The 15,243-nt window shown below is 34.0% G+C and overlaps 1 protein-coding gene across 2 annotated transcripts; it reads right to left on the reverse strand.

Annotated features, from left to right (window-relative positions):
- Positions 1–34: 34 nt before the first annotated feature.
- Pgant35A (polypeptide N-acetylgalactosaminyltransferase 35A) lies at positions 35–15,012 on the reverse strand. Of its 2 annotated transcripts, XM_089646079.1 has the most exons (14): positions 14,884–15,012; positions 13,674–13,821; positions 12,693–12,764; positions 11,500–11,622; positions 8,305–8,445; positions 7,745–7,880; positions 6,389–6,725; positions 5,719–5,956; positions 5,353–5,498; positions 4,633–4,785; positions 3,929–4,152; positions 3,577–3,706; positions 2,924–3,064; positions 35–2,507 (listed from the first exon to the last, which is right to left on the reverse strand). In XM_089646079.1, the coding sequence occupies exons 2-14, from the start codon at positions 13,777–13,779 to the stop codon at positions 2,376–2,378; spliced, it is 2,079 nt and encodes a 692-aa protein (XP_089502205.1). In that variant the 5' UTR covers positions 13,780–13,821; positions 14,884–15,012; the 3' UTR covers positions 35–2,375. The 2 variants fall into 2 exon arrangements, with proteins under 2 accessions (XP_089502205.1, XP_089502206.1); XM_089646080.1 differs by lacking the exon at positions 11,500–11,622.
- Between the last annotated feature and the right edge of the window lie 231 nt (positions 15,013–15,243).

Genomic DNA, 15,243 nt, shown 5'->3' on the forward strand with positions numbered 1-15,243 from the left:
GAAAGATAAACTGACATCTTCAAAAAATACTTTAAATGGGCTGCAATGGGATTCCAGATCTATTCAATTCTACTTCAATTTTATCCGTAGTGTATAAAAATAAAGTATCTATTTAAAAACAGTAAATAATTAGAAAACTTTTTTGTACATACACCTAATAATCTCAAATTTTCTATAAAAATAATGGTAGGTTATAATTAGTATTTAACGGAGAGACGATGGATAACACAACCATCTAAAAAATATCTATTAAACCATTTTATTCAATTACTCAAAGTGAGAATCAGTAAGAATCCTCACTTCCCTGTATCCCATTAATATCAGTACAAATGTTTAAAGAAATGAACTAATTACACAGCCTTAATGCACACTTACATATTTATTACTACATATTTTGTTTGATATTATGTAAATACAGATTTTTCTTCTAAATTAACATTAACTACATTTATTTATTAATCGGAAAACAATATCAATTTTCCGAAGTGTGTATAAATTCTAAAATAATAGTAGTGATCAAAAAATAATTGGTAAACAAGGATATCATAAAAACATTTTTCTCAACATTGCTTATGAATTTACATAGTAAAAAAATCCAGTGAAAATATTATGGCTTAAAATATATATATACATATAGATAAACAAATGCTAATTCTCAATATATATAAAAGTTTTATTATACAGGGTGTTAAGTGACGTTCTTGACTTACTTTTAGCGATTCAACATGATTTGGAGTAAAGAATGACTTTTTTCAAAAATAAATGATTTTTTTTAATTCCACTCATTTTTTTAATCACACTGTCGTCACTGGTAACTCAGCAGAGTAACAGCCCAACCCCTCTTTTCGACCCTAGCTGTCCAATTCCTACTGATTTTCTATGTTTTTTGTAGAAAAAAAATTCAAAATGTTACCGGAGACAAACAATGTCAGTAATCACCGGTAAAGTAAGTCAAGTATGTACCTTTACACCCTGTATATGAGGCCGCGAGAAACAGAGTGGTCAATCTGAAATTTTGCCAAAATGGACTTCTTGGCCTAAAAGGGTTCTTTGTGTTGTAATCCTTGATGCCGGTGACCTAAAAATCTTACTCTAAATAATAGATGGCAGTATTGTTATAAAATCGAAGTGCAACAATAGCCTATGTATTATCGTCTAAAAGTCGTTGTTTTGAAAAGCGACCACTCTGGTTCTCGCGGCCTCATATTTCAATTTTATACATACAATTAATAAATCTTTCTGATGTTATATTGAGTATTCGCGAGTACTTAGTTCATTCTGGTTTTGTGTTGATTTTGTTTTGTTCTATAATAAGCATATATTTATCTTTTTTGGTTTTTGGCGAAATTCAAATCCTTATTGATTATATTACGCTTATGGCTAATAAAATATGAAGTAAAATAATCGAGCTATCGAACAAATTTAAAGTCTTAAATAGAAAGTGAGATTCAACAACAGGTGCATAAAATGAGTTGAATAAATATTTATCATATAATCAAAGCACAATGTGATTGTCCACAAACCCCCTAATTTATAAATTCGGTGTAAATATAATATAACGCCCTTATTTATAAACACGGCATAAGGTCAGAACAGTGAAAAATATTACAAAATAAGTGATGAACAAATAATACAGAAAAGATAAAATCTAAGTTGTTAACAATACAATTACATACATACTTTCTTGAGAGCTACGAAACTCATTTAAAAATTTGTTTTGTAATTCCACACTTTGGAACAATGGAAAAATTCATTGGTTATTAATTTAAGTATATAATAGCAGCTTCACATATTAGGTTACTTACATATAAAGATGACAAAATTTCCACGATCCGAGCCACGACTTATGTGAAAGGAACGAAGCAACCGCAAATGACACGAAATGCTGCTTACGGTTGCTTTGTTCTTTTCCCGTAATTTGTAGCTCAGCTCGCGGAAATTTTGTCCTGTTTATACGCACCCTTACATGTCTTCACTTGCTTTCTGTAATTTACAAAATTGTATGTTAAAATAGATGTTTTCAATAATATTCATCCCTCCTGTGAATATTACCCAAGATGTTCTATTATTAAATGGTTATGTAGCTACGATAATTCTTTGTTCGAGTCAATACTTTGGAATCGTTTCATTCATTTTTAGATTACATTTACATAATATGTAACAGTAAATTTTCGTAGCTACATATTGTATCACTTACAACATTTTTACTACTTGAGCAATTCGGTTGCAGCATTTAGTACCGCGGAATGATTCGGAATATTTATTCAGTACATAGTGATTATTAGTTTAAATTATTGCTTTACGAGTAATAGATGAGATTCATCATAGCCATTCCGATTTGTAATACCAGAAGTAAATAAATCGTTGAACGGTTTTTAACTCTTTACAAAGTCCCAGGAGTTGAGATTGGTACTGGAGCAGATTTGCATCACAATTGGAGATTCCCGAAGCTTCTCATTCACCCCGAGGCAAGTGCCCGCCGCGGAGTTATACACCGGAGATCCATTCTGTAAACATTAATTTTATGTTATACTAGAAGACATAGCATGGTCAAGTGAACCAAAAACTTGAGTGGGGCCATGTTAAGAATCAGAATAACAGAAAGATATGTATGAATGTGAATGACGTAAGGAGGGGGTGCCAAGATCGAGTTGTTTGGCAGTCCATCCTCTCTGCCTACCCCTGAGGAAATGACCAACTGAAAACAGCTGCATTGAGCTGGCAATTCCAGACAAAATTTGTTCAAGTTTCACGATACCTGAGCACCCTGTTTGAAAATTTTTGATATTTAGAATTACAGATCTCTGTTGTGTTTTGTACTGTACGCACAAATTATTTGCTTTGTCTCCAAGTTAATGATCTGGTTGGATAAAATGAACTTTCGCTTCGTTTATAACTACTTAATGAATAATGAATTAGAAACCTTAGCTTTGTGGCGCCACTCCTGGGTTCCGGCCATCTCGTGACACTTGGAGAGGAACACTTTCCCGTTGCCACCGGGAGACGCCTCCAGGCACAGCATCCGGCCCAGCACCAGCTCGTGGAGAACACTCTCATACCATATCTGTTAACAATACATAGTCATAACCACACATTTTATTTTATCTTTTTACGCGAAACCGCACAAGTGGTTCCCATCTATATACAACTGTCTGGAGCCAGTGAGACTAAGGCATCCTTAATCGGGTTATGTTGTGAAGCTGAAGGCAGTGGGGAGGGGAAGGAGATGGGGAAGAAGGTGGGAAAGTACTTGGCTATTCAAATCAGGTCACCAAACATGGCCAAAGTCATTTCAAGCAACATTACAATTCCGAATGGTAGTCTTTAACGTGTCGCAAATAAACTATAAATTATTTTAAATGTGTAATTTTTGAAAAAACACAAATTAATCAAATAAAATTTACTAGCACAAGCCGGGATTTGAACCTGCGACCTCCAGCTTGCTAGTCGAGAGCCTTACCATTAGACCACGGCGATTAAAATAAATAACCGGCAGGTATATCATACACATTTACCAAGGTCAGTTAACCGGTAAGTACATAATAGGGTTAGTTTTGTACTGGAAACATCCTTTACCTGATTCTGAACACGCAGACAAGTTGCAAGCATCAGTCCTCCATTTTTAGTTTTGATGTCTTTCACTGACTGAATGCAAAGGTTGGTACCAGTGAGTCTTAATTGATAGCTGTCTGTGTAGTTACGCTGTCTGAAACATTAAATTATGAAAATCCATCCATCCAACAGGGAATTTTTTTTAGGGAAAAACCACAAATAAATTCACAAAAAAAAAAAATGACAGTGAGGGAGAATTCGCCTGTATCCTAAACAATTTATCACAATGATTAATTATAAATAGCTCAATCAAAAGGCAAGTATGTTTGTATTTCTAAATGACATGCCAATAATAAGGTTTTGCCAATAAATTTACCTTGAATGCCACGGTTGGTACTTATTTCTCTGTGGATCCGACAAAGAGTTAAGTTTTTCTTTAGCCCTTGTTTCAGAATCCGTATCCAAAACAAGTTCCGGATAAACATTGTCCAAATACCACTGGAAAGACTGACAATTAAGATTTTTCCGCAACTGGATACGTTCAGATATATTTCCATAGTTGATGTTGGCAGCAGTGGGAACTTTCTTCAAGTAATTATCCTAAAACAAAGCAAAAAAATTCATGCAAAATGATGAAATAAAAAAAAAGAATTTCACATAACGCATAATAGACATTTTTGAATCGCAAAACATATTAACATAATAATAATAATAAATATGTATTGTAAAAAATACGGAAAAATAGTTTCGCCAATAAAATTACCTACGCGCGACAAAGACCGAAAAGAAGATTACATAATAAGGCACTTATACCTCCTCCTACTCTTTCGCATATATTACGTAAAACATAATTATTTACTTTTTATTATTTACATAATTTTATACTTTGAGCAATGACTAAATTAATGTTTAGTGGAAAAAAATTATGGAAAGACGGCATCTTTTAATTTCCTTAAATTTCTTGACGAGAAGAAACTAGAAGCCTCTAAAACGGCAAAACAAAATAGTCTGCTTTACAATATTTCCACATCCAAATTGTTTAGAGCGAAATACATTGTGCATTGGCAACCCAAGTCATACCACATAAGAATCCATCCAAACATAAGCCAAGCGAAGGGAGTTATGAAGCATAGAGTCTGTTCCGTCGGTAGAGTGGTAAGGTCTCCTCTTCCTGAATACATGACCAACACGACTGCAGGGAATTATTTCCAAAGAACCTCCACACATCCAAATCTATAATGGGAACAGACACATCAATACAATGATGATTATTTTTTCAAGATAATAGGATATTTTCACTGTTTTTTTTAATCTCGAACGAAATTAAGAAAAAAATTATGATAATGAAGGCATTTTTATATGGTGAATAAATTTTCTGTATCGATTTAAAATGTGCCAATTTCTATTAGCCAAGAAATGTTTTTATTCGTTAATTCGGTGGCGTTGATGTCACGCCGGGCGACTTTGATGACAACCATCTTAATAGACATTGGCGTTTTCTTTGTCATAATGACGTTGTAGCCAGTTGGAATGTTTGGTTTTAGATTGTTTTTAAGATGAATGAAAATATTAAAATTACTCATTTTAGTACAATGGTCAGAGTTAGAAAAATAAATTTTAAATCGTTACAAACATTTTTAACGTTATTCAAATTTTGCGAAAATACACCATATATATGACAAATCCATTGAGAAAACGAACATCAATGTTACCTCTGTGATATTAGAGTTTTTCAGTTCAGAATACATACATGTAGCTAGCGTGTAAAAAAATAAATATATTTTCCAGTGGAGTTCTTACCCTAAATGACATTTCAATATTTTCTCCTCCCCAAGTGTCCATTCCTGAATCATAGGTTCCCATGGCATCAAAGTATCCCTTGTATATAGCAAATAGTCCTCCAGCCATTGTAGGTGTTTTCATTGGCTTAATGAAATCTGGTATTGCTGAAACATTCAATTCATAGCATTCAATTCATTGGCTTAATGAAATCTGGTATGGCTGATACATTTAATTCACAGCATTCAATTCATTGGCTTAATGAAATCTGGTATGGCTGAAACATTCAATTCATAGCATCAGAGTTTTAAGAAGCTGTTAAAAATTCGCAATGTATTAATATTTACATCTAGATAAGAATAAAATATATGGTAATAATTAACTCACTTTGTAGAAAGTCTTTAGGAATGTTATCCCATTTGAAGTGGAGTCCCCAATTGAAGCCCCCACGAACCAGCGGACTGGCCGTGTACTCAAATGTGTCGGCGTTGATGACATCGATGATGGGGATGACCACCCTGCTGGAATAGGACTGTGAGGAGTTCAATCCCTCGGACAGTCGCTGCAGCAGAGGTTCCAGCCAATTGACATTCACCTCGATGTGGGAATCCAAAAATACCATCACCTAAATGGACAACAAGCTTTGATTGGGTTTCTTGTTCTACAAGCAAAGGCAAAGGATATTGGGCAATTATAATATTAGTAGTTGTGCAAACAGTAGACTTGACAGCTCGCAACAGTCGCAACGCTCATGCGCTCTGATGGAATAAAAAGGTACTATGGAAAACGGCTACTATCTTGACAGGAATGACCAGATTTTGACCAAAGTGGTCAAGTAAAAAAACAGGACTTCGCTACGCTCAGTAAATTATGTATTTTAAAATAGATTGACGTGATGACTTTTCGGGAAAAAAAATCAAACGAGAGTTGAAATAGAAATATTCTGAAGACAGAAAATTACCACTGTTCCAAACTAAAACTAGATTATAACATTGAACCTGAAATTGCAAACAGATATTTGTTATCTATAAGATTTACAATGGCAAAAGAATCTTACTTTTGCTCGGCTATTTTCCGCACCAAAAAGTCTAGCGCGAATGAGTCCTTCCCTTCTATGCGTCTTCAACACTTTGATTGGCACTGGTCTGTAGTTTCTATTAGAGTCAAAGCTACTAGAAGCTTTAGACAGTTTTTCCACATAATCAGCAACATCAGTGTGTAAATTCTTGGTGTCGCTGTAGTCATCCACCAGCACTATTTCCTCGAGCAACGAGCGAGGGGTTCTCTCGAGGATTGAGTGAACAGATCGGATGAGGGTGTGAAAGTGTTCATTGTAGAAACAGATGATGATTGATACACTCGGCAGCGTTCCTGTGTATGTTTTATTCTTACATCTATAAAACAGGATTTAAATTGAATAGCATTAAAATGAATAAGCATTGTAAAGATTGTTCCACTAACTGAGTAATTTAATACAATGATTTTCAGTCTGGAAATGCAATTTCGTGATGGCAAAGCTTAAGTATGATGACAGGCAAAGAACGTCTAATAAATATAAATATTTTACATATGCAATTAAAACACAAATGTGTTTACCTAATATCATCGAAAAATTAAACCATACCGCCCACATGACAAAATTCTAATTGTGCAGGAGAGACAAAAATTTTTAAGAAATATCAACGTGCCGTGGCAAGTCAAAACTATTTTGTGATGGGCGTATTAGGGATAGGTAGTGTTGGGTTTTAAGGTCACTTCAATAAAGAAGCACTCCGGGTTTGTACACTGGTACAATTTATATGATTATGCACTTTTTAATTTTTACCCAGTTAGGCTCGGTCCCCCGTCTAATTTTGCAGAAAGCTGCTTTGTTCCACTAACTAATACAATAACTAAACATTGACAGTCCTACCTTATCAACAGAGAAAAACTGCTTTATATGAAGAAAAAATAATCAGTGAAGGTTAAGCCTGTCGTCCCACTGGCTTGGTAATGATACGAAATCGACACAAACCGGAGACCCTGCGGAGAAAAATCCCACAATGACTGCTCTGCAAACCATAGTGAACTTTTCTGCGCACGGTACAAAATCGACAAAAACCGTAGAATCTGCCCAGAAAGAACCCACAATAGCTGCTCAACTTTACGTTTCCGCTTTTTGTCGTATATCATTCAAAATAAAACTGATGTTGGTTGTCTGTTATTGCTCATTTGCTGCATTGCGCGATATTCAGTGGTAGCATTATGAACTAAGTATGCAGACACAGGCGGAAGTTACCTTTTCTTTAGAATTTTAGACTTTATGTCGCTTAGACAGTATTCTTTGTTCGTCGACGATATATATTATGAATTTAAATTAGATTGAATGATATTATGGTTCATAGTTATGTAAAACTAAACTGTTTTCACTTACAATTCATTGCGTGTATCAGGCAGAGATCTAGTGAATGCAATCCGTTGTGAAGCAAGAACATTGAAAGCGTAGGTTTTATAGCCTTCGTCTCGCAATATTCTATCTGCATCAGTTTTGATCAATCCAAAGTTCCCATCTGAAAATCAAAGTGAAACATTTAGTGATGGGAGTTGTGAAACTTAGTAAAGAGCATGCTAATATGTAATATAAATACGGGAAAAAATTATGTAGTAATAATAATAAATCTCAAAATTCAAAAAATAATGAAGGGTAATGTTCCATGTGCATTGTCAACATGAAACTAAAATAAACCCTGATTCTGTCAGGCAACACTTAAGAAAAACATTACATTTTAATTGAACAAAAAGCAGAGTTTTTCGATTATACTTTTTAGCCTTAGTGGCTTATGTGCTTCTGGAATTTATATGTGAGTGGGTAAGCGAAATTTCATTTCTTGAGATGTCATTTCATCTCTAAAACATTCTGCAATGTGTTTCTGCTGAGAAGTATTTTTAAGGTTACAAGGTGCCATGCAGCATGCGCATTGAAAACAGACTTACCCATGCCATTGCTTTCATCGGGTGGCTGTTTGGTTATAGGAAATTGTTTTTTGAAATTACTTACGGTCTTGAAAGATTTCTTTTTAACATATTTCTTTTTATCAGAATAACGATCGACCGAGTTGTAGGGTATAAAATTTTCTGCAAAAAGGTATTGTATTAATTTATCTGTTTCTCCAATATCCAATATGTATTTTATATCACATATCTTCTAACTACTATATATCTAGTCTATCAAGAAATTTAATAAAATGGAATTAAAAAAATTATTACAATTTTTAGTATTACATACTAATTTTATAGCAAATTTTAGTAGATTAAAATGTGAGATTATGTTTGATGTCTGAATCTGACAAATCGACAATGGATGGGAAAAATGGCCTAGCTCAATTTATCATAATATTTTTATAAGTGCATATTTCTCCAAACAGTTTTATTTATATTTTTATATAAGATTGACTAAATAGTTTCTTCAGATAATATGTACATTTCAAAAATACAAAAAGACATTTCCATGCGATTATATCGGAAAATATTAAAAATAATAACAGTTAAAAATGTTAAATTTCTTTAGAATACTCCTTTTAGAAAGTACCTTAATTTTGTTTACAATTTTTTGACAGACTGTACTCGATCATTCTTATCAGAGTATTAAAATATAACATGGGATTACCAGGATAAATATTTTCACAAAATATAGAATGTTAGAGATTGTCAGTGGTGTCATTCGCTAGTTCCTTTTAGACACTAAGGACGGGTTGTTTCGCAGAATTTGAACAATTCATCAAATTTCAAAGTTGATTTTCAAGTTCTGTGAAGGTTCTATTCAAGTTATCCTGTTATAACATTTTTGTCCAGTTGTTTCACAAAACTGAAATGATGAATGTACTTGAAAATCAACTTTGAAATTTGATGAATTGTTCAAATTCTGTGAAACAACCCATCCTAAGGTGATTATTTGATTGAAAAATTATAGTTAAATTCTTCAGGTGATTTAATATTACAAAAAGCAAACAATTGTATATCACGCCTGAAAATATTCTCCGCGCGGGGAAGGGCTTGTGACCGCGGGGCAATATATGTGTTTCTGTATTCAAGCTTGATGAGTAATTATTGAACAATTTTTGACAGCTGCTGTTTCGAGCGTGGTGGCTTCTCAAGTGGTACATCAGGCTTGTATATGAATTCCAGTTGCGATAAATTGTAATTAACAACATTATTTTTTTTTTATATCTGGCCGAATAAATAAAACAAATTCTTCGAAATCAGTTTCCGAGACACGCAAGAAATTACCTAACCAAATCTGTCTACCATTTTCAATTTGTTATAAAAATTAAAAATTTTGAGGTCGAAGGCATGGTCTAACACGAAATCTGTGTTTCCTCTTTGGTGCAATAATTTCTGCACTCACTAAAACTGCAAGCTGTCAAAACTCATCTTGACAGTTGACAGCGAAAAACTTTGAAAGTCTTTCGAAAGTCTTTGGGCATTTGATGGGAAAGAGGGGGACTGCGGGCGGCTATTCCACATTAGTCGAAATACTTTTTTTAACTTTCAATTCAATCAGATTACACAAAAACATTGAAACGTCTCCTCTCCTCTTTAAAATGATATATCTGTAAGCCTGTGGTACATTTTATTTTCGATAATGTTTCAATGGGCTAACTCTCCTCAAAAAGACCCTCCACCCATCATCCCCAGAGATGACATAGGCCCTAAGGGAAATTATTTTCCTCAGGGCTTCCTGTGCGGAGTTAAACATAAACACCAAAAGAAGTTGACCGGTCAGTGGCTGAGTTTGGGTTCCACCCAGGTATGATGTGTTTGATTCTTCAGCTGGCTAAGTCCTACATCACACCATAAGCAACATTTTCCGCTTACTGTGGTGGTAGTAGGAGATTTTAAGGAGCTGGAACTGAACTAATCTTATTATTTTGTATTGTTCTTCACTCCATCAAGGGGGTGGACTAGACCCAGTCCCGGCATCAACTGAGGAGATAACTCCCAAAGCGGCATGTTGTTGTATAACCTGTCTGCGCCTCCCGCATCGCCATGAGCGGGCCTGAGGATTAACTGCGGGGGACCGGAGCCCTTCCGCCCTGCCTTTGATGACCCAATGCTCACTTTTATACCTAGGGTCTTCAGGTTCTTTCTCCCTCAATCCCAATACATTCTTCGAGGGCCTATTCGGGAAGCTGGCTAAGGGGCGCGGACCCGAGTCTCGCTTGCGGCTGGTCCAATCGCTCCGCTCATTCTCGGCAGGACTGCCAGACGACTGCTACTTAGCTGCTTTGGTCAAGTCACAATCTCATCTTAATATTTCTCTTATAATTCCTGTTTAACTTTTTTCCTTTACCTTAATAAAATTTTAGCAACAACACCAATTGGCGGAGATGAGATGTAACCCAGTAATATAACTAACAACATGTACGCACTTGCATACTGCCTACAAACACTGTATGCCTGGACATTGGGGGTCTAGAATCATTTTTATAAAAAGTAGCTACCTTTTTAAAAAATACATTCGAGTCTCGACGTGTATGGTGAAGGAGGAAACCATCTGTTTCTATAGAATGCTGAGGGAAGTAGTGGGTAACCTCCAAAAAAAATCATTGGGAATGATTGATTTCCAAAAAAAAAAAAATAAACAAAAAATATTATATACTCTACTGATTGCAAAAAAACTTGATTGACACCACTGTACGCAATATACAAGTTAGCAAAACTTTTAACAAAATACAGCCCTTAAAATATATAAACAACGGGTTAATTAATAAAAAGCATTTACATAAAATATATTCATGTTACAATATAATATTTAGATGTGCATGATATCTTATATTTTATCTTTCCTGTTCTGGCAGAAAATATTAAGTTGTTTATTTTTGATAATAATAATTGGATAACTTGTATAGCGCCGTTTTTGTGAAAAATCACCTTAAGGGCTATCATCTTTTTTTACATATTCATGTTAGAATTGATGTTTTCTGGCGGAAAACATTAACTTGTTTATGTTAGAATTGACGCTTTCTGTCAGAACAGGAATGATTTTAAGTTCAGATTGAATATTATTTCCACAGCAAAAATATATTACAATTGGTTTTTGGAATGAAATGTATTTTTTTAGAAGAAAATTAATTTTAATAGAAAATGTTAGTAAGGATGCTTTCATTAAACAATAAGATAAGATGATACCTGTTTTCAAAATATACCTTCTATCATCTAATTTTGAAGGATCAAAGGTAGTGTTATCACTTAGTACAATAAGGCTTTCTTTTAATGAAATAATAGAAAAACTGTTAGTAACATTTATCAACCCTGAAAAATAAGACTCAATTACAAATCCATGGATTGTTATTACATGAAACAAATGTACATCTTAGTTGAATTATACGGGTAAGAAGAATGCTATTGACTATGAGAATTATAAGGCAAATAAAGATATAAACTAGTGAGGAAAGACCCTTACAACATCAAACTTAAACTTCAATAGCACAAGACTGACACTCAGAAACACAGAACAAAATTCTTGTCAGTTTATATTCGTGCCACAGGGAATCAGCACTGCATTCTTTTCACTAAATGTCAAATCTGTAGACCATTGCACCTAAGGTCAGTCTGTTTTAGCAATAAACTAGTTTAATGCTAACATCTGAATTTGTTCTAATTATAATTGAAAAGCACTCACGGAGGTTCCATTTTAATTCATGTTTATTATTGGTTGATTGTTTAAATCAAAATATTTATCATAATTTTTATGTCCCTTGTGGTTTTGTAGATTACACCACTTCTCCGATGCCCGCCTCATTTATTTTTTAAACTGATTTAAGTTGATTTTTTATTGGAACAACTTTTATTTAACTTTTGAAGGTTATACCCATCATGTAATACAATGCAAACAGAACAAGACACAGAAAATAAAAAGATAACGGTCTTAACTGGGAATCGAACCCAGGATCTCTTTCTTACAACGGTTCAACGTCTTTATCAATACGACCATTTGGAACTAATTATTATGCATCATATTTGTCTATGTCATATTTCAAATTCAGAATTGAAAATATTATCTTATTAACTCTCCTCAAATTAAATGTTCATTCCTGTAAACCAGCAATATTTTGTTTGCATTACAGTAGTAATTATTATCAATTAAAATAAGCATAATTAAAACAGGTGGCGAATGTTAGAGAAAATTGGTGTAAATAATTTGCAAGTGTCGATTGGTTAAATGATTAACGGCGAATGATTTAAAAAGAATAATGCTTAAATAAAAAAGCTTTAAGAACATATATGCTTTATTACAATGCATGCTAGCGATAGTATTCCATCACCCAATTGTGAATTTAAGTATGTATACATGAAATATATAATAATTACACAATATTTACCTTGGGTTCTTTCTTCTGATTTAAAATGCGCATGCTCTTCAAACTGCACTCTGTAAGTGCTTACAGTAACGGCTGAAAATGATAAGATACTTATTAGCTACATGTCCATATGAAATATTTTGCAAACCAGCTAAAATCCAATATGGTTCACATGATTTGGACCTGCAGGATACTTTGTAGACCGTCAGACCACCGGTTGAAGAACACTCTCTAAAATTTGCATAATTGACAAAAATTCATTATTTTACTTTCCAAAGTTCCTCTCATTTGGCCGACACTACACTTGTTAGGTTAGGCCAGGTAAAGGGGAGCTAATTAAAGCACAATCCAAATCTAGAATATTTGAATACTGCCGCAGTAAAAGTTAGGTATGTAATGATATACGGGTGTTGAGGGTCGTACTTGACTTACTTTAACCAGTGATTTATTTGAAGAAAAAAATGTCCAAGTAACTTTGGTCTCCGGTGACATTTTTTTCAATACAAAACATAGAGAATTAGTGGGAATCGGACAGTTAGGGTGGATGTAAGAGGTTACTCCACTGAGCGAACAATGACGGCATGTGAAATTTATTTTAAAAATTGTTTTTGAAATAAAAAATTTAGAAAGAATTAAAAAAAAAGTCTCGTATGTTGCTGTGATGCTGGGACTAGACGGAGTGCATATCACATGTAGGCTTAACACAACTATCCGGTGTCAAGTGTGGTGGAAAAATATGTATTTTTTGAAAAAAATATCATCGCTCAGCAAAATGACACGTTTTTTACTCTAAATATTAAAATCATTCAGGTACAGAATTTAACAAAATCAGACTTAGGAAGTGAACTTCTTCTTGTTTTGAAGGTCAAGTGTGCAAAATTTCATCAATCTTGGAATAAAACTGTATATTTGTATAAAAATCAAACAAACGCCGCCCACCCGTCACCGACATTCTCCTTTACATAAATAGATTAAGGAACACCAGATTAGAAAAGAAGTAACCTTTTTGGTTTGTGCTTGTCAACTGCCAATACAGATACAGAGATGTGATCCACGAGGCCTGCGCCAGGATAACCTTCATTATGAAGGATTTATTGTATGAAAGCATCTCAAGCCTTGTCTTATGTTGCACCGGGAGTAGACCTATTATCTGTAAATAATATTACACACCATTACTACTGACACTGTTGACACGTACTTGGAAAAAGTTAAGTCCAGATGTTCTTCGAGGGTAGCTTCTCAATTCAGGGATTTATTAATAAATTTCAAAATTCAAGCAGTAAAGGAGTAATTAAATTGAGTAAACATGTTAATTTGACGTCCTAAAATGGAAATTTGGAGAGTCCAAAACTTATTTCAAGAAATGTCAGAAGCTTTAGGTTAGGTAAGGTTAATATTATATATTATAATCTATATTGCTTTCTGTTTTAAAAAAAAAGAAATTAAGTCATTGCGAGTGGCACCAATCGTTGAAGAAAATGTGAAAGGAACGAAAAAGTATCCGTTCATCTACATAATCGTTGCCATAACTTGTTTAAAATACCCCACGGCAGAATAGATGTTCTAGCACAGCATAGCATGACAAGAGAATGGTGCTATGAAGTTTTTAAAACAGTGGATATATTTAATAACTCCTTAAATAACCTCAAAACATTTGTGTGGATATTTATTTATCTTCCCGAATGTTAAGTAACTAGATAAATAATTGGTCTCACAATAAATAAATAAAAAAGTTGGGTCTTGATGAAAAGAGGGCCTTGATAAATATTTGGGGAATTATTTAATAGAACGAGAAGACATGGAGAAATGCCCAATGACAACAAAGGAACTTTATTCAAGGGACTGGCCGCAGAGAGACAATATAATAAGGCGAAAGATGGGAAACAGGCATGCTTTTAGTGATACATAGCTCTATATGCAGATGGTCTCTGCAGTAATAATAATAATATTAGAACCCTAGATAGGATATCATAAAGTCAATTAGGTCAAATTGTCAGTTGTCAAAGCCGTGGCCTACTGTCTATCTACACGCTCTACTGGCGATCTCTTGCTCGAGCCAAGCAAATACACCGAGCAATTGGCGGTCACCGTGGGATCGAATTAACCAATTGTGCACGTTTTGTCCTTTAACGGGGCCTTATTCATCAGATAAAAAAAAACGATCAATCTGAAATAACTACTTCACAGTAATACACAAAATGGAGCCTCGTACCTGTATTATTTCATCCTGTATACGAACACGTTAATAGTGGTTAATAAACCACACATAAAATACGCAGATTTCCAGATGACAGAATGGACAGAACAAAACACAATTTGACTTTGACAGTTAATCATAAATCACAAACGAGCATAGACAATTTCGAAAACCATAGATATAAATCTAAAACCATTATATTTACCGTCCACTTACTTTTTTAAGACCTCAAAACTCTAAAAACTATGCAAATGAGAATCAAAATAATTAGCTTATATGTACAGTAAACACAAAAAGATCTACTGCCTTTGCTAACCTGAAACATATTGAGTTACTTATAAAAAAAATAATATAACGAAAGTGTTAAAGTAGGTA

This window comes from Hesperophylax consimilis, chromosome 23 (assembly GCF_061612785.1).
Source record: "Hesperophylax consimilis isolate HC1 chromosome 23, BYU_Hcon_1.0, whole genome shotgun sequence".
NCBI lineage: Eukaryota > Metazoa > Arthropoda > Insecta > Trichoptera > Limnephilidae > Hesperophylax > Hesperophylax consimilis.

Bases quoted from the DNA above. Each gene is read 5' to 3' on its own strand.
- Pgant35A (XM_089646079.1), bottom strand. From the start codon at position 13,779: ATGCTTTCATACAATAAATCCTTCATAATGAAGGTTATCCTGGCGCAG. The intron at 8,446-11,499 runs GTATCATCTTAT...ACCTTTTTGCAG, and splicing joins AAGGTATATTTTGAAAACAG to AAAATTTTATACCCTACAAC. The intron at 5,499-5,718 runs GTGAGTTAATTA...TGAATGTTTCAG, and splicing joins TCCTAAAGACTTTCTACAAA to CAATACCAGATTTCATTAAG.